General features: G+C 35.7%; 2 protein-coding genes across 2 annotated transcripts; one reads left to right on the forward strand and one right to left on the reverse strand.

The window, feature by feature from the left end:
- Positions 1-779: 779 nt before the first annotated feature.
- LOC128986507 (uncharacterized) lies at positions 780-2,625 on the reverse strand. Its single transcript, XM_054406910.1, has 2 exons — positions 1,634-2,625; positions 780-799 (listed from the first exon to the last, which is right to left on the reverse strand). The coding sequence occupies exon 1, from the start codon at positions 2,608-2,610 to the stop codon at positions 1,690-1,692; it is 921 nt and encodes a 306-aa protein (XP_054262885.1). The 5' UTR covers positions 2,611-2,625; the 3' UTR covers positions 780-799; positions 1,634-1,689.
- A 7,119-nt stretch (positions 2,626-9,744) lies between these two features.
- On the forward strand, positions 9,745-13,984 carry LOC128984441 (uncharacterized). The gene is made up of 3 exons (XM_054403760.1): positions 9,745-10,492; positions 10,859-10,933; positions 11,601-13,984. Exons 1-3 carry the CDS (start codon positions 9,745-9,747, stop codon positions 13,982-13,984), a joined length of 3,207 nt encoding a protein of 1,068 aa, XP_054259735.1.
- The last annotated feature ends 3,691 nt before the right edge of the window (positions 13,985-17,675 follow it).

The raw sequence follows: 17,675 nt of genomic DNA on the forward strand, positions 1-17,675 counted from the left end.
ATTTTTATGATTTAGGAGAGGCAAATACTGTAATATACGCTGTTCAAAAAGAGATTATGAAAATTGCTATCCAAATCGTATAGCTACAAGAGTTATCCAACCTATTTCGACAAATGAATCCATACTTTCAACACTTTGGGACAGGTATTTAGAGATTCTCCACTGAACAAGGTGAGACTGACAGACAACAAGTTAAAATACGTGTACCAACTTTCATTGGTGTTGCTGCGTTAGCCTATTCAAAGCAGATTATGGCAGTCCAGTTGGCAACCCAGAGTTTGTAGGTGAAAAATGGAGCACATGAAATGGTTGATATCATCTCACTTTTCAGGGTTCTCCACGGAGAAAATTTGTTTGATTAGGGGGATGACTCAAATCAAAGAAATAAATTGACCCAACTTAAATTACTAAACACAGGTTATCTATCAGTAAGGCAACAGTCTTCTTCAATTCTCAATGCTAGAAAAACTTTGATGCAACATGTTAACTCGAATTGAAGCAGATCGTTTAGCATTCATTAGAAGTTATCAATTAAAACTGAGAGCAGAAATAATGTAGGTGAACCTTGACGACGCAAACAGAGATATTTAAAATTATAGTTTCTAACAAGTGTTTAAACAACTCTAAGATGTAGTTAAAATTACTCGAATTTAAGCACATAGTTTTCCTCGGCTTTATGTTTCATATGCGGCTCATTGAGCCGCACGGGTTTTCTAGTGATATTTAGATTATCGGATCAGGTTGTAAAAAGAAACAAACATTGTACGGTAGACAGAATTTATTTGAAGAGAAAAATCACCTGCAACAATTGCAATTGTTGTATGCTGGAGCCTTGAAGGAAAAAATAAGAATAATATATTTTTTCTAGTAGCTATTCAAAGCCATTGAAATCAGAATAATAACTGTGCTTGAATAAAAAAAAAACTTATTATCATGTAATTTACTTTTCTTGTACAGTAGACTCCCTCTTATCCGGACTCACCAGGACCAAGGCCAGTCCGGATAACAGGTTTTCCGGTTAAACCGATGTCCCCAAAAACTTGTTAAAACAGACCTTTTAAATGCATACTGTATATATATTTTACTTAAATTTAGGAGAGCATTGTATTTAGACACGTGATTGCTGGTCTCAAATCTTTCCCTCGAAAACAGTTGGTTAAACCGACGAGCTGATAAAAATCGTCCGGTTAAAGAGATGTCATTTCCGCCGAGTGTAGTCCAGTTAAACCGACGTCCGGTTAAATGGTGTCCGGATAAGCGGGAGTCTACTGTACTAATAAAAAAATAATATTATACTAGCTAACCTGACATACCTAACAGGCAATAAATGTGATGTAATCAGCTGAACTTGTTTGTCACCTAGTTTGTTTGCCACATTAACAGAAGAAAATTATGAGTTACTATGAATCAATTGAGAGAAAACAACAATCAAGAGGGGGATATTAGTTAAATTGTTTAACTCCTGGGGCCCATTTCATAATAAAGTACAAACTAATATTATTAGTAAATCAGCTTATCGCCCAATGCAAATCTAATGGAAATTACAAGTTACAAGTTGTAACTTGTAACTTGTAGTTTATTATGAAATGGGCCCCTGGAGTCCAAACACAATTTCGCTCACTTATTTACATACCATAATACGATGAAATAGCAAATTGAAATGTGCAGATGTGGCTTGTTGTATAACGGTTAATTTTCGATTTTACCACAAGTATTTTCAAACTTCTCACTTACAACAACAGAGTCCATGTTCACTCCTCTAGATTTTAGTTCATCAGCCAAATATTGATTCTTACATACATATGAACCAGATGCAGGTAGACGTTTGTGCATAACTTTTAAAACTGTGTTTTCAAATCTTCGTTGAATATTTCTTATGTCTTTTTTTACTTTATCGGAGACCTTTTGTTCCCCCAATTGGAATAATGTTGGTTGTGGGATACCCAAGACAGTTTTATCAAACTCGAGTGTATTTATATTAAAATTCTGTACGTACAAACAACAATTTGAAGTCAAGCTGTTCAGGATTAGTTTTCCTTTACTCGGTATTTTCACTTCAATTTCCATATGATTATTAGCAAAAATGATATGCAGCTTCCCCTGTTGAGGCGTTAAAAGTTTAATGTAGAAAGCATTGTAAGTGAACTGTAAGCTTGTATATCTATATTGCAGACGAAGAATCTTACCACCATCAGATGCATCGTCCACAGATTTGTCAATGAGCTCGATGGACCTTAGGTCTGAGATCTGTCCTCTTCCCCCACAGACGTAGTACTGTATACCACCATCCACCTCGATGGGGTCTATTTCACCACATTCTGGCATGATTTGTTTCAAAACATCTACCACCTTATCCAGAACTTCATTTACTTTTTCTTCATCTGCAGAGTACAACCCATTGATTAAGTCCCAGTATTCCGAAGCTTTGGTGAGTTTATTACGTAAAGAGTCGAATTTGCTATTTGAGTTGAGTTTATTGCGTAGTGAGTCAAATTTTCTTATTTTAACTTGTTTTTCCTGTAGATTCTCTTGGCTTTCTTGGGATATTGTGTGCACTATTGGATAGAGTAGTACTAGAGAGAGACCTGTGGTGTACACTAGCAACTGCATGGTTGTCAAGTAACTAAATTACCGTACTATAACACAGTTGTGCACACATTAATTAATCTTAACTGTTTAAATAATTTTCGACATGGTTTGCAATGTTACATGTCATATATAGCCCATTCACTTCATTCATTTATTTTAGTTATATAATTCTACTTCTTTTATTGTACCAAAATTCACCATATAGCCTATTTAAATAAATTGTCAGAAAATTTATAGTAAATTTGAATTATATTATCCTTTAATCACCCCTCAGAAACCATCATCACATTTTAAAATATATTGTATACATCCAACAAATGTTATCTATCTATCTATCTATCTTCTATCTATCTTCTATCTATCTATCTATCTATACTATTATAAAGAAGAGGTGGTGTCTGTGTGTGTGTTTGTATGAGCTAATCTCAAAAACTACTGAACTGACTATGCTCAAATTGCACACGAATGAAGCTACAGCTCCGAGGATACATATAGAACTATTACCGCTTCGATATTGACCTGGGGCTTTGCCCCATGGGCTTTCAAAAATCTGAGGTGAGAGATTTAAAAGTAAATATTGATTGATGGTATCCATGGTAACAAAGAAGAAACCTACAAAGTTTAAAAATGTAAACAAGCAGAACTAACTGTCAAATTAATTTTGCTTTCACAATTCCACACAGCTGGTTCAAACATAATGGGCCGAGTGAATAAAAACAAGTACAGCAAGTAATTACTTGCGAGTAAATACTTGCAAGTATTCATCCCTCCAAGTAAACTCTTGTGAATAAAAGCGACTCTTTACTTGCAAGTAAATACTTCCTAAATGAGAGGGTATACTCACTGATCTGAGGGTATACTTGCAAGTATTTACTACTTTCAAAGTAAACTTTATACGAGGTACAAGTAAATACTTGTAGCTTATTTCTCATAAACAAATTTACCTTTCTCTACAATTCTGGTATCCCTATGTGCTCTTACTTGTATATATTTACATATTACTAGTGAACAGCACTGCTGTAGTATGTATAAAACTATAACAGCTAATTTTACATACATTCATCGCAAGGGCGGTTCTAGACCTATATTTTTTGGGGGGGGAGGTTGCCGAGGAGTCCGGAGGTCCTCCCACGGTAGAATTTTAACAATATGTGCTTAAATGAGAGAATTTAAGCTATTTTGAGGCATACAAAAATTAATTATCCTAGCTTGATGTACAAGAGTCCCATAATATTATTGAAGGTCGAAGAATTTGGTTTAAACGTGTAACATGTAATGTTATTTTTTTATTATTGAGACTTGTGGTTTTCCATTAACACGTAGCTTGAACGACGAATGAATAAAATAAAAATACAATACAGTACATCTAGTTTAAAATATAAAAAAAACTTTTTTTATTTATTTAATATTTTTGGACTCTTGTATTAAGGGTTCCAACACTTGAGTCATACAACATTAAAAAACATTATAAATAAATGTATTGAATGTATTACATGCATTTTCAACAAGTAAACGCAAACAAGCATGGGTTACTTATAACTTGTTAAAAAACAAGTATTTACTCGTGGTTATTAACACCAAATTGATAGGTTTCTGAGGGTATACTTCCTTGGCAAGGCTTTACTAACAAGTACAAGTAAATACTCGTGTTTATTCACTTCTGCCCAAGTAAATACTCAAATTCTGAAAATTCAAGACAAGTAAACTCTTTTACTTGTTTTTATTCACTCTGCCCATTAAATACTGCACGAATATAAGAACAGAGAGGGTAAGGATTATAAATTTAAAATAATGATGTCACTAGCCCGAATGTAAACATTATTTAACATTACTTAAAAGAGCTGTCAAACTATTATGTTAATGTAATTTCATTAGTATAGGATTCTTTCAGTTACTTCATTTGTTTATGATCTAACTATACTGAGTCTGTTATAATATTTGTGAAATGTTGTAATAATATTTATTTATTTTTATAATAATTCATTGTAAAAGAAATCATTCATGGATATAGGAAATAATTAAGATTCTATATTGCCTTATCAACCTAGGCCCTTATCCTGAGTTATGAGGTACAGTAATATAATCCCCCTGCCGCAGCAAACCTATAGACTGAGCAAATTCCCATTTGCCTGATTATAATTTCACTAAAATATGTTAGAAAATTACCCTATTAACAGGTTTGGAACTATTGTGATAGGTTTTTGTTTACAGTGCAAACCATTAAACACATTCTTTTATTATAGATACCTTAAAATCTATCATTGGTTTTGTATCCTTGGTAGCCTAAGGATACAAACTACGAACTTGAAGGATTTTCTTCAAGTTCAGAACTTTCATTGACTTCAAAGTCAGAATCTGCTGAGTCATATTCAGATTGTTCGGGTGCTGCTATAGGAAAATCTAAATCTTCTGGAGGAATGTAAAACATGTAATCCTCTTGATTTTGGTCATTTTGCATCAAAGTACTACCTTTATTACATTCTGAAAATGTCACGTCTCTTGAAATTAGTACTGTTTTTGTCCTCGGATTGTAGAGACGGTAGCCTTTTGTTGTAGAGCAATATCCTACTAAAATACATGGTGTCGATCTTGCATCAAGTTTCCTACGATTTGGTGCTGGAACATGTGCATAAGATATCAAATTAATCAGCCTTGACACCTTTAATATGCTATTATAGATAATAATCTACTTACGTATCACGTATGCCAGTAGGTGTCAATTATTAATACAGTAATAATACAGCAAATAACCAAGTATTAATAATTGACACCTACTGGCATACGTGATACGTAAGTAGATTATTATCTATAATAGCATGTGCATAAGCTTTGCAACCAAATGTCTTCACATGAGAGAGGGTTGGTTTTCGGCCTGACCATAATTCTTCAGGAGTCAAAGAAATTGTCCTACTTGGTGAGCGATTTAACAGGTAAGTTACAGTGTTAAATGCTTCAGCCCAAAAACATTTAGGCATCTCGGAGTCAAGCAATAAACATCGGGCACGATCCATTAGTGTGCGGTTCAATCGCTCAGCTTTACCATTTTGTTGTGGCATATAACTGCTGCTAGTCTGATGCACAATACCTGTTTTCTCATAGAACTCGGAAAACTTCTTGCTACAATACTCACCACCTCCATCTGTCCTCAGAGTTTTGATTTTCTTCCCAGTTTGATTTTCTACCAGATGTTTGAAAGATTTGAAGGTTTCTAAAACTTGATCCTTTGTCTTCAAGAAATAAACAAATGCTTTATGGCTAAAATCATCTAGGAAAGTAAGAATATACTTAGAACCAGCAAGAGAATTTACTTCCATCGGTCCAACCAAGTCAGAGTGTACCAATTCAAGCAGTTCACTACTTTTACTGCTACTTGGTTGGAAAGGTAGTCGGTGGCTTTTGCCAAGTACACATGATTCACAAGGAATATCAGGCTATTTATCAGAAAGATTGATTCCATGTGCCAAGCCATTCGACAATTTTGTCAGATCATCATAGTTCAGGTGAGCCATACGTTTATGCCAGAGAATTTGATCATTGCATTTTGCAGTCATGGCTGTGCCTGAAGAGGATTGAACATCCAATTTAAACAAGTTGTTGACCTTAGAAGCTGTGGCAATTACTTCATTGTCACTATTAAAAATCTTAGCTCCTTTGTTGTCAAAAATCACAGTGTTCCCTTTGCTCACAATTTGACTGACAGACAGTAAATTTACATTCAACTGAAGACATAATATACATTTTGAACTTTAGCATCTGATGAAATACCTGAAATATGTACAGAAAGGTTTGTATCTCCAATTGTGTCAGTTACCATAGTGGAATTATTAGTGGTGGTAATACTCAATTGTGGAGATTTCCTTTTATTTTCAAGTATCACATTGTCAACACATAAATGAGCACTAGCTCCTGAATCGAGGTACCAATCATTACTTACATCTGTTCACATTGAGAAGGCAGCAAAGAGTGAATTGTCCTGTTTAGACTTACAACTGTCTCTTTCATTTCTGGTGCTGATGTTCCTGGATTTGTCACAGTTCCTTGATATGTGACCATAACCATTGCATTGGAAACATCGAGGACCCTTGTAACCTCTGCTATCTTGACGTTTCTTGTCTTCGGTGGGTTTCTTTTGGCTTGTGTTGTGTCTGTGGCTGTTCTGAAAAATTGGTTTTGAATTTTCTCTTCGACCATAACCGTACATCGCAATGCATTTGGAAGATTCATTTTCCACGGATACATCTTGAAGTACAAATCAAGCTGAAGTACAAATCGGGCTGTCTTGAAGTAGTTTAGTTTTGATTGAATCAGCCGTTATCTTGACACCAGAGCTTTCAATACCCATAATCATTGGTTGGAATTGATCCGGTAGTCCAACAAGTAAAATTGTTCCTACCCACTCATCATCCACTTTCAGTCCAATGTTGGTTAGCTTGTGGGCCGTTGACACGATATGATTAACATAATCTTCTATGGACTTACAATTTTCTAGCCTTGTAGTTGTTAACAATCGCAACAAACCAACTCTTCGGGTCAAACCCCTGTCAGAAAATGCCTTTTCTAAATTTTCCCAGGCTTCCTTGGCTGTTTCTGCTGATTGAACATGGACATAGTTAACTGAATCAATTAGCAATATGATTTTGGATTTACATTTTGTCACCTTCTTTCTATCTTTTTCAGTTCCCAAAATACAGTCCCAGAGCTCACAATCTTTCAAATATGCTTGAACGGCAACTTTCCATGTATCATAGTTTTCACGGCCTTTCAATTTCTCTATTGATGGAGGTTGATACATTTTCAAAGTTGGTGAACTTGGACAAAATAATCAGGGAAATTAAAATTCAGCAAAACAGGAGGCCCATAACCTGATGTTGTAGAAAATAGCAGAGTTGAGCTGCAGCGGTAATTACTCTGATTATATAAAATAATTTAGACAGTTAGTTAATTTGAAACTAATTTAATTGAGAATAAGATAGAATACAAAATATAACAACTGAATGTAAACAAGTCAACTATAAACAAACTCATAACAATATAGAAATGCTAGCAGAGTACTCGTCCTTCGTACGGGGTTGGTATATAAGTACAAAATGCTTATTGCAGTTATACTCAAGCTTTGCGTTTGCAATAAGGGAGGATACAGTTTGATAAAATTTGCTTTTTTAAATTTACAGTATTCTATAGTATTACACATCTACCATAGCCATAATGTTCTACCACTTCACCTAAACAATAGAGAAAAATAAACTATCAACAATTTGCAAAATATCACAAATTATTCATGAAATGAAAAACATAAACATAACTGTAAACAATCCTACTTTGACAGTTCTCATTGCGAATCACAGTTTTTTGTTGCTGCTTAGTTCAAATTAGCTGTTTTCATAAATGCAAAAAAAATATAGTGCTACACCCTGTTGTCTTATAACTTTTTAATGCTTTTCCATATCATAGAACCAACTTTTTTAGTTGAAACAGCTGACTAAATTCTTTAATTCCCTTTAAATATGAATACCCATAAGGTTAACATGGGGAATTACAGAGCCACTGGGGCGGAGCCCGAAAGGATTTTTGAGATAAGAATATGCCTATATGTTAATCGGGAATGTAAGCTATCATCATGCCAAATTTCAGCCCAATCCATCTAGTGGTTTATGCGTGATTGAACTTCAAACACACAAACAAACAAACAAACACACAAACTTTCACATTTATAATATTAGTAAGATAACATAAACCATATGTTATAACAAATTAGGCAGGCAGCAGGCAATGTGAATATGTAAGTTAGACATTACAACAAAGACACCATCAAGATCTAATCTCGCAATCCTTTTGGTTTTGTGTTCTGTAAGTCCTTAAAAATATTCTGATAAGACATAGCAGTTTGATTGTTTTTCATAAACACATTTGTACAGGATATGCATCAATGGTTGATACCACTAAAAGCCAAAAGAATAACTTTCTGTACCACTTTTGTCCTTCTCATGAACGCATAGTTAAAGAATACGAGGTCTCTACTGTCAACTCCACCCATGTGTTTTGTATATTCCAACACAAGATCGGGCTGTAAACATGCACTACTATAAAACCTATACTTGCGACCAAAGATAGATTTAATTTTATCAAAACAAACAGTTATTGTGTTAACTGCCTAAAATCACATCAGATCTACCTGCAGTATGTCTCTCATCCAAGCTAAAGGACATGCTACTAATGTAAACCTCGCAGATCCTAGCTTTGATAAGCGAGGTCCAATTCAAATGTTGTTGGGTGCTAATATTTTCATGCAAATAATAAAATCGGCACATTTTAGTTTAGGTGAAAACTTGCCTGATGTTTTAGACACAGTCTTTGACTTTGTTATTATTGGTAAAGCGCCTGTACTCAACTCTGACGTATGTGACGTATCTACGAACTGCACAACACTTGTTTGCCTTCAAAACGAGAGTTGTTTCCCTTACACAAACTTACATCCGACTTTTGGTCCCTAGAGCAACCCCCAGAACCAAATAAATTAACAGAGGATGACATTGCGTGTGAGAATCACTTTGTTAAAACTCACACTCGTTCGCCTGGTTCTGGGAAATTCACTGTGAAACTCCCTTTTAGAAAACACCCCGAAAATCTAGGCGATTCATCGTTCTCAGCAAAAAGACGTTTTTTATCTCTGGAAAATAAATTAAAATCCCAACCCTGAACTCAGAGGATCCTATTGTGATTTTATGGAAGAATATCAAAGTCTGGGGCATATGACTTTGTTGAAAGGAGATTTCCCTAAAGATAAGCATTATTTCCTCCCTCACCATGGCGTTATAAAGGAATCCAGCACTAGCACTTGTCTTAGGGTAGTTTTTGACGCCAGCTGTAAGACCTTTAATAACATTTCTTTAAATGACATATTACACGTTGGACCGAAACTTCACAATGAAATTGCATCAATTGTAATATGTTTCATATTAACATTGATTTGTGTTCTTTAATATGTTATATAATTTATGCCTGCCTTCTTTCTTTATTTTAATTGAACCAACATATGTTTTATTATTATTATTACTTTGTAAATAATGTCCAATTTAAATAGGTACACATCTTTTTTGTCAAAGTCTTGTCTGTCTTTAATATTTTTTACATTTGGTGCCGAAACCCGACTTTATCATGTCAATAAGGAGATCAGAGAGGGAAACACACCCTCCAGACAGATATAATCCAGCAATTGGGAATAACAACGACAAAACTGTTAATCCAAAGCCAAGTAAAGACCAACCATCAGTATCTGCCAAATCTAGTACTTCTTCTAGTAGACGACGATTAATGGAAGTGGAGTTGAAGAAGCTGGAAGAAATACAGAAATTGGAAAGAGCCCATGAAGAAAGAGAAATGGAGCGACAACGACAAGTTGAAGAAATGGAGCCACAACGACAAGTTGAAGAAATGGTGCGACAACGACAAATGGAAGCTAGAGAACTAGAGCGACAGAAGCAACTGCTGACAGCGAGAGCTGAGCTTGAGTCTGCTTCAGTGTGTGGCAGTCAACAGTCAAGCCGCCCTAGTAATCGATCTGAAACCAAGGTAGGACTTAGCATAAATCTTGATGATGAGGAAGAACCGCAAAGCAAGGTTGAAAGGTGGTTGAATGAAAAAGAACCGACAGTTCTTAAGTCCTCATCAGCCATCATGACCTTAGCCTTGCAAAAGCTTGCGGATACCTTCCAAAAAGCTATACAGCCTGTTTCATTTCGTCAAAAACATCCAAGCTTCAGTGGCAAGCCTGATGAATGGCCGATATTTTTTTCGGCGTATAAAAAAACTGCCTATCTTTTTAGTGAGGATGACAACCTCATAAGAGTAAGGAATTGCCTAGAGGGAGAAGCATTTAGAATGGTTAAGCCTCTTTTTGTCTCAAGTAAAAATCTTAAGTCAATTATCAAGACCTTACAGATGCGTTTTGGTAGACCAGAACTCATTTTGGAGTCAATGTTAAAAAAGACTCGTAGGCTACCTTCAGTCAAGGAAGACGACACTACAAGTCTTGTTGAGTTTTCGACAAATATTTTGAATTTTACTGCTACAGCAGAGTCACTACATCTAGAAAATTATGTATTAAACCCTTACTTACTAAATGAATGTCTCAACAAACTTCCCTATAGTTTAAAATACAGGTGGGCTGAGCATGTAAGTAATAATGCTCTAAGCAGTCCCAACTTGAAGGAGTTTTCCACTTGGTTGGAAAAACAATGCTCAATCCTGAGTATTTACTTTTGTCCTACAGAAGAGAAACTCTGGCAGAAGAAAACTGACATAAAGCCGGTTTATACCAGTTCTACCGAAGACAAACAGTTTAACTGTATGTTTTGTCTCGAAAGCCACGAAAGTGAACGATGTGGAGTTTTCAGGAAGGCAGATGTATCGCAGAGATGGAAAATGATAGTCGAAAAGAAACTATGTTTCTTCTGCTTTCGACGTCGCCAGCTCCAAAAATGTAAAGTAAAAAAGGTTTGTGGGATAAATGGGTGCAGGTTGTTTCACCATCGTCTTCTCCATACTGACAAAATTTAGAGGTTTCCCAAACAGGACAGCGAACCGCAAAATAAAGAAATTATTAGCAGTCATGTTGTTAATAACCGTGTTCTACTAAGAGTATGTCCAGTGACATTATATGGCCCAAGTTGTCAGATCGACACTTACGCACTCTTAGATGACGGGTCAACAGTATCTTTGTTGGATTCAGCTACAGCCGATAAATTAGGCGTCAATGGTAGTATTGAACCCCTCACGACATGCTGGTCCAATGCAACCCAACATTTCGACCCAACATCCATGACTGTGAAAGTTAAAATTAAAGGGTTATATGAGGACGAAGTATTTACATTAAACAATGTAAGAAACCCAGTCACCATTGGACTTGCCAAAACAAATGGTGGATACTGTCAAACTGAAAAAGAAGTGGTCTCACTTACGGTCAATTGGTCAACTTTTACCGTCAGCAAATTTGAAACCTACAATACTTATAGGTCAAGACTACTGTGACCTTATTCTAGCAAGGAAAATAGTTGAAGGTCCTCCCAACTCTCCAGTCTTGTCTTGGAGCCGTTTAGGCTGGACATTGCACGGTAAATGTCATGAACACATTGGGCGAGTAGATAGTCAATTCACTTTAACGTCTTTTGAAAGTAAAAAACTTAATGATATTATCAAAGATTCTTTTGAAATCGAGAATTATGGCGTGTCCCTAGTAGAAGATGACAATGTGAAATCAGTTGAAGACGAAAAAGCACTCAAGATTTTAGAAGATACAACCAAAAAAGTAGGGGATAGGTATGAATCCGGCCTACTATGGAAGTCAGAAGACTTTAAATATCCACCGAGCTATGAAAATGCGCTGAAAAGGCTTAAGGGTATTGAAAGGAAGATGGCAAGAGACGAAAACTTTCATAACAAATACAAAGCCAAGATCACTGACTATGAAGAAAAAGGTTACATCAGAAAACTACGTGATGACGAAGCTAATGTTATAAATGACCGGACTTATTATCTGCCTCATTTTGGGGTAATAAATCCAAACAAACCTGACAAACTGAGGTTAGTATTTGACGCAGCTGCTAAAGCGAATGGTGTGTCATTCAATGATCGTTTGCTTAGTGGTTCTGACCTTTTGAACCCTCTGCCAGCAGTACTTCTCAAATTCAGATTAAGAAAATTTGCGATCGCAGGTGACATACAAGAAATGTTTCATCAAGTACGTATCAGAAAAGAAGATGTCGATTCGCAAAGGTTTCTATGGAGAGAAGATCCGATCAACAAACCAGATACCTATATCATGGAAGCAATGATATTTGGATCAACGTGTTCCCCGAGTACTGCCTTGTATGTAGTAAACAGCAACGCCAAGAGGTTTCTACAAATTTACCCAGAAGCAAGTAAAGCGATCCTCTGCAGTGAATACATGGACGATCTACTAGACTCTACTGATACAGAAGAAGAAGCTAGAATTAGAATACAACAGATAACAGAAATTCACAAGTCCGGAGGTTTTAAAATCTGTAACTGGTTGTCAAATTCAAAAGAAATTTTACTTGAAATACCGGAAGATTTGAAGACAAACTCTACAAAACAACTGCAACCTGAAAGTCGTCTACCTACAGAACGTATCCTCGGAATGTGGTGGTATGCTGAGACTGACCACTTTTCATTTCACCGGAACGCCGAAAAGGTACAGTTAGTTGAAACAAGGTATCCGACCAAACGTGAAGTTTTAAGAGGAGCTATGTCCATTTTCGATCCATTGGGATTAGTTGTACCTACTACTATAAAAGGGAGAATGCTTGTTCAGGACATTTGGCGAACAAACATAACGTGGTACGAAGTTCTTTCGATAGAACTTAGTAAAAAATGGCAAGTCTGGCTACAAGAAGTAAAATGTCTGCAGAGCTTCACCATACCTCGATGCTATTTTAACGTCAAAACAATTGAAGAAGTTGAACTCCATACGTTTGTTGATGCTAGTGAAGAGGCCTATGCAGCAGTTTCATATCTACGCCATGGATGTGCCAGAGGTGCTTACAAGACCATGCTTGTTATGGCACGTGCCAAAGTAGCACCACTCAAACAAACAACCATTCCCCGACTAGAACTCCAAGCAGCTGTTCTTGGATGCAGAATAGCTTGTAGCATCATAAAAGACATTGACTTAACTATTTCTCGTCAGATATTTTGGTCAGATTCTGTAACAGTTTTGCACTGGCTGAAATCCGACCCTAGACAATTCAAACAGTATGTTTCCAATAGAATTGGAGAAATTCAAGATTTGTCTAAACCTGAAGAATGGAGATGGGTTCCATCAAAACAGAATCCGGCAGATGTTGCAACTAGAAGTAACAAAAAGTTTACATCAGCCATGCATTCTGAATGGATTCACGGACCCTCATTTCTAATGCGAGAATCGAGTGACTGGCCAATACAACCGTCCACAATACAAGTCAAGAAAAATGAAGAAACAAAGAAGAGATTTGTCGGAGTTGTAAACAGTAATGAAAACCCTCCTCTTTTGACAGTTGAAAACTTTTCTTCTTGGGAAAAAGTGACACGTGTATTAGCATGGGTACACAGATTTATTAGCATGCTAAGGTCCCATACTACCGCCACCACCAGAAAGAAACTGAAAACGGTCAACCTAGATTTTGGAAATATACCAGAACTTCAACCAGAGGAAATTCAAAAAGCTGAACAGAACTTGATATCAATGTCTCAAAAGGCAAGCTTCAATGAAGAAAAGAATTTACTGCTGAAGAACAAACCGCTACCAAAGTCCAGTAGAATATTCTCTTTAAATCCCTTCATTGATCAGTCTCTAATAAGAATGTCGAGTAGAATACATAGTTCATCAGAAATGGTATAGTTCAGACATGGTTCGCGTTGAATTTATAATAAATTCTCGCCCACTCACACATGTTTCTCTGGATCCCAATGACCCTGAACCAATCACACCAAACCATTGTCTAAGAGAAGCTTACAAAATCAACCTAAACGAAGACCAACTGTGTAAACGACAATTAGCTCGTGTTAAATCACTCCTAGACGGCTTCTGGAAGAGATGGGTGCACGAGTACCTTCCATGCCTTTCAAGACGGTGCAAATGGCACAAGAAATTGGATCCACCAAAGATTGACAATCTTGCAATAATAATTGAGGAAAACTGCCCAAGAAATACATGGCCCCTTGGCCGAATCTCGGCTGTCTACCCAGGTCACGATGGCCAAGTACGAATAGTAGACATCACAACATCAAAAGGAACCTATCGCCGGCCTCTGACTAAAGTTGCAGTCCTTTCTGTTGGAGGGGAAAAGATGTAATATGTTTCATATTAACATTGATTTGTGTTCTTTAATATGTTATATAATTTATGCCTGCCTTCTTTCTTTATTTTAATTGAACCAACATATGTTTTATTATCATTACTACTTTGTAAATAATGTCCAATTTAAATAGGTACACATCTTTTTTGTCAAAGTCTTGTCTGTCTTTAATATTTTTTACATCAATCATAATCAACTTCAGACAACACCGCTTTGTTTTTACAACGGATGTAAAACAAATGTTTCGTTCAATAGATCTTAATGAGTCAGACCAAAAATATCAGCTTATCTATTGGCGCAAGGACTCAGCCGAGCCGTTATCTGTTTATCAGTTAAATACGGTTACATATTGAATGACTTGTAGTCCTTATATTTCTAACAGAGTAATCAAACAACTAAATGAAGATGAAAAGGATTCTTGCCCTGTTGCATGTAAAGCTTTACAGGATCATATTTATATTGACGATATTGCACTCGGTGCTGATAGATTAGAGTATGCTGTCGAGCTAAAAAATGATGTAATATCCTTATTAAATAGAGGAGGTTTCCAGCTAAAAAAATGGACTGCTAACAATGAAAAGCTCTTATCAGATATTCCTGTTGATTTTCTGGAGAAACCTGACAGTTTTTACACTCCTGATCAGCCACTCATTGCAATTCTAGGTTTACAATGGATCCCAAGCTCAGATAATTTTACCTACAAAATTAATCTGGACAAATGCGAACCTCTCACCAAACTAAAGGTGTTAAAAGCAATATAGCTCTAATATTTTACCCTTGTGGTTTTTTTATCTCCTATTGTCATTTTTGCCAAGACTTTTATCCAAGCACTCTGGGCACGAGGACTTAATTGGAACAGGACTTAGCAGAACGATGGCTTATTTTTTTTAAAGAATTACCAATGCTAGAAACTGTCAAACTACCTCACCATTTTGGTACCTCTAATGCAAACAACATGCAACTTCAAGGGTTTTATGACGAAAGCGTGGTGGCATATGCCGCATGCATTTATTTAAGGTTGATTAATATGGATGAAGTTGAGACTATCAAGACTACTTTAGTAATAGCAAAAACAAGAATTTGCGCTGCTTAAGCATGCAACATTACCCCATCTAGAACTATGCAGCGCTCATCTGCTAGCACAGTTATTGCATTACTCTATGACAGTTGTAAGCAAACAAACGAATATTGACTCAGTGTATGCATGGTTCGATTCAACGATCACACCCAGTCTGCACACTTGTGAAAATCACGTGATTATCACATGAAAAAATTGTGACGGTATTTTTTTTCATTTGCACGTGAAAGTGAAAATTTAAAAGTTTTTAATAACGAGTAAATATAATGGTGAAAATGGTATAATTGTTATCACGTGAAAAATTATAATATGTGACAAGTGGAAAAATGTATGTCATAATGAAAAGTATAAGTGGAAAACAATAAAGCCTAATTATTTGATTTTACCTATAAACCTTCTTATTTGACAATTTTAATTCAAACTTAGGAATATTTAATTAATCAAAATTTTACTTAGAAAACAATGTAGCAATGATTTTTTGAGGTTGTCCAAAAGTAAACAACCAAAATCTGAAAAATAGTTTTACTAGTCAAAATTAAGATAAAATCAAGCATAAAATTCTTCCAAAAATTGCTTTATTAACCAGATACCCAAAATTTTGTTTTGTTTGTGAAACATTTTACATTTGAATTTTTCCAAACAATCTTTATAAAACTTAGTACCGTAGGTATATTAAAGTAAGGAAATCCTATATTGAATCAAAAAAAGTTGGTGCAATTGAAAATTTCAAACCGGAGGCCATTTGAGTTTTTATAGCTTTATTTGATAAAAATGCCAAGTTTTATGAAAAAGTCAAGTACACTTTTATGTGGCAAATGACATGCATTAATAAAATAATTTACAATTAGCTAAAATATAACGATTTTTAACTGTAAATTTTGTTTTTAGTTGTATTTTTTTTATTGTCATGCATCACAATGCCTCATTGACATTTATTTTCTTTATTTACCTTTGTCAGTTCGCTCCCTACAGTGTCTAGTGTAAGTGAGATATCATTTAATTGTCATTTAACATTCAGAGGTGTGTAACAGAGAGGGTGATTAAGAGGCAGAAAGATGGAGAGAGAGAGAGAGGGAGAGAGAGGGAGAGAGAGAGAGAGAGAGGGTGAGGGAGGGAGAGGGAGGGAGAGAGAGAAAGATGGGGATGCACACATCGATCTCTATTGAAATCGATGGATGCACATTAGATTTTTTAAATATTATTGTTTACAACAATAGTAAAGTAAAATTTTGTATAAAATACTTTTTATGACCTACCAAGATTTGAATTTTAAAAGGATGGTCGCGCCAGTCTGAGCCAATTATAGGCTCTAAAACCAGCGCATGCGGGAGAGAACTTATCAACTGGAACTGATCTTTCTGCTCGTTGTTCGTTGTGCTTAACCAAACCATAACCTCTCAACTTTGTTAAACTTTAACCATTCACCATTTTATGTATTTGTATTACTGTAGTTTACTTATTGTGTCCAGTAAGCTACAAGTAGATGTTTAAGTAAGTTATTAGTTTTTGAGTCATCAGTCACCAAAGAAAATTTATTGTTATTGAAGAAGTTGTCTCCTACCAAGGTAAGTTAAGGCATTCATAGTAACATAAGCATAATTTAGTTCATTATGAGCTGATTAAATTATAGAAAACTAAAGTTAACCAAAACAGCCTAGGGCAACAACAGTTATCACTTTATTTACCCAGTACCTGATATAATACTACTCCACTTTTGGTCGTTGGGAAGTTGTGACTGCTGGTCTGTACCAGCAGTCGCAACTTAACAGGGCCTCTCAGCAACGTGTCCAGGGATCAGCAAAGGGAGTAGACTCAGCAGGGGGGAGAAGGCGCCTTCTATGGGAACTGAAGCGACGTTCTTGGAGGGGGGGGGGCGATGACGATTGTACAGTCAAAAATGGCACTAGATGACACAAATGCACTTCTCTCCAAAATATCAAAATAAACTTTCACTTATAAAAACAGATTGTACTAAAAAAAGTATATTAAACCACGCCTTTTTCAACAAAAATCACAACTCTGTGCACGATCTCGAGCACGTGTTCATGTGAAAGGTAAAATAAAATAAATCACTGTCTAAAAAGTTTTTAAAAGAAAAAAACAACTTTTTTACAAGGTATTAATGTATTTGAACGGGAAAATAATATATTTTTGCG

This window comes from Macrosteles quadrilineatus, unplaced genomic scaffold (assembly GCF_028750875.1).
Source record: "Macrosteles quadrilineatus isolate MER2022 unplaced genomic scaffold, UCM_ALF_1.0 Scaffold_2__2_contigs__length_208266976, whole genome shotgun sequence".
Lineage (NCBI taxonomy): Eukaryota > Metazoa > Arthropoda > Insecta > Hemiptera > Cicadellidae > Macrosteles > Macrosteles quadrilineatus.

Coding starts and splice junctions, on each gene's coding strand:
- LOC128986507 (XM_054406910.1), bottom strand. CDS start 2,610: ATGCAGTTGCTAGTGTACACCACAGGTCTCTCTCTAGTACTACTCTAT.
- LOC128984441 (XM_054403760.1), top strand. CDS start 9,745: ATGTCAATAAGGAGATCAGAGAGGGAAACACACCCTCCAGACAGATAT. Junction 10,493..10,858: donor TAAGCCTCTTTTTGTCTCAA/GTAAAAATCTTA, acceptor TTTGTCCTACAG/AAGAGAAACTCTGGCAGAAG. Junction 10,934..11,600: donor CGAAGACAAACAGTTTAACT/GTATGTTTTGTC, acceptor CAATACTTATAG/GTCAAGACTACTGTGACCTT.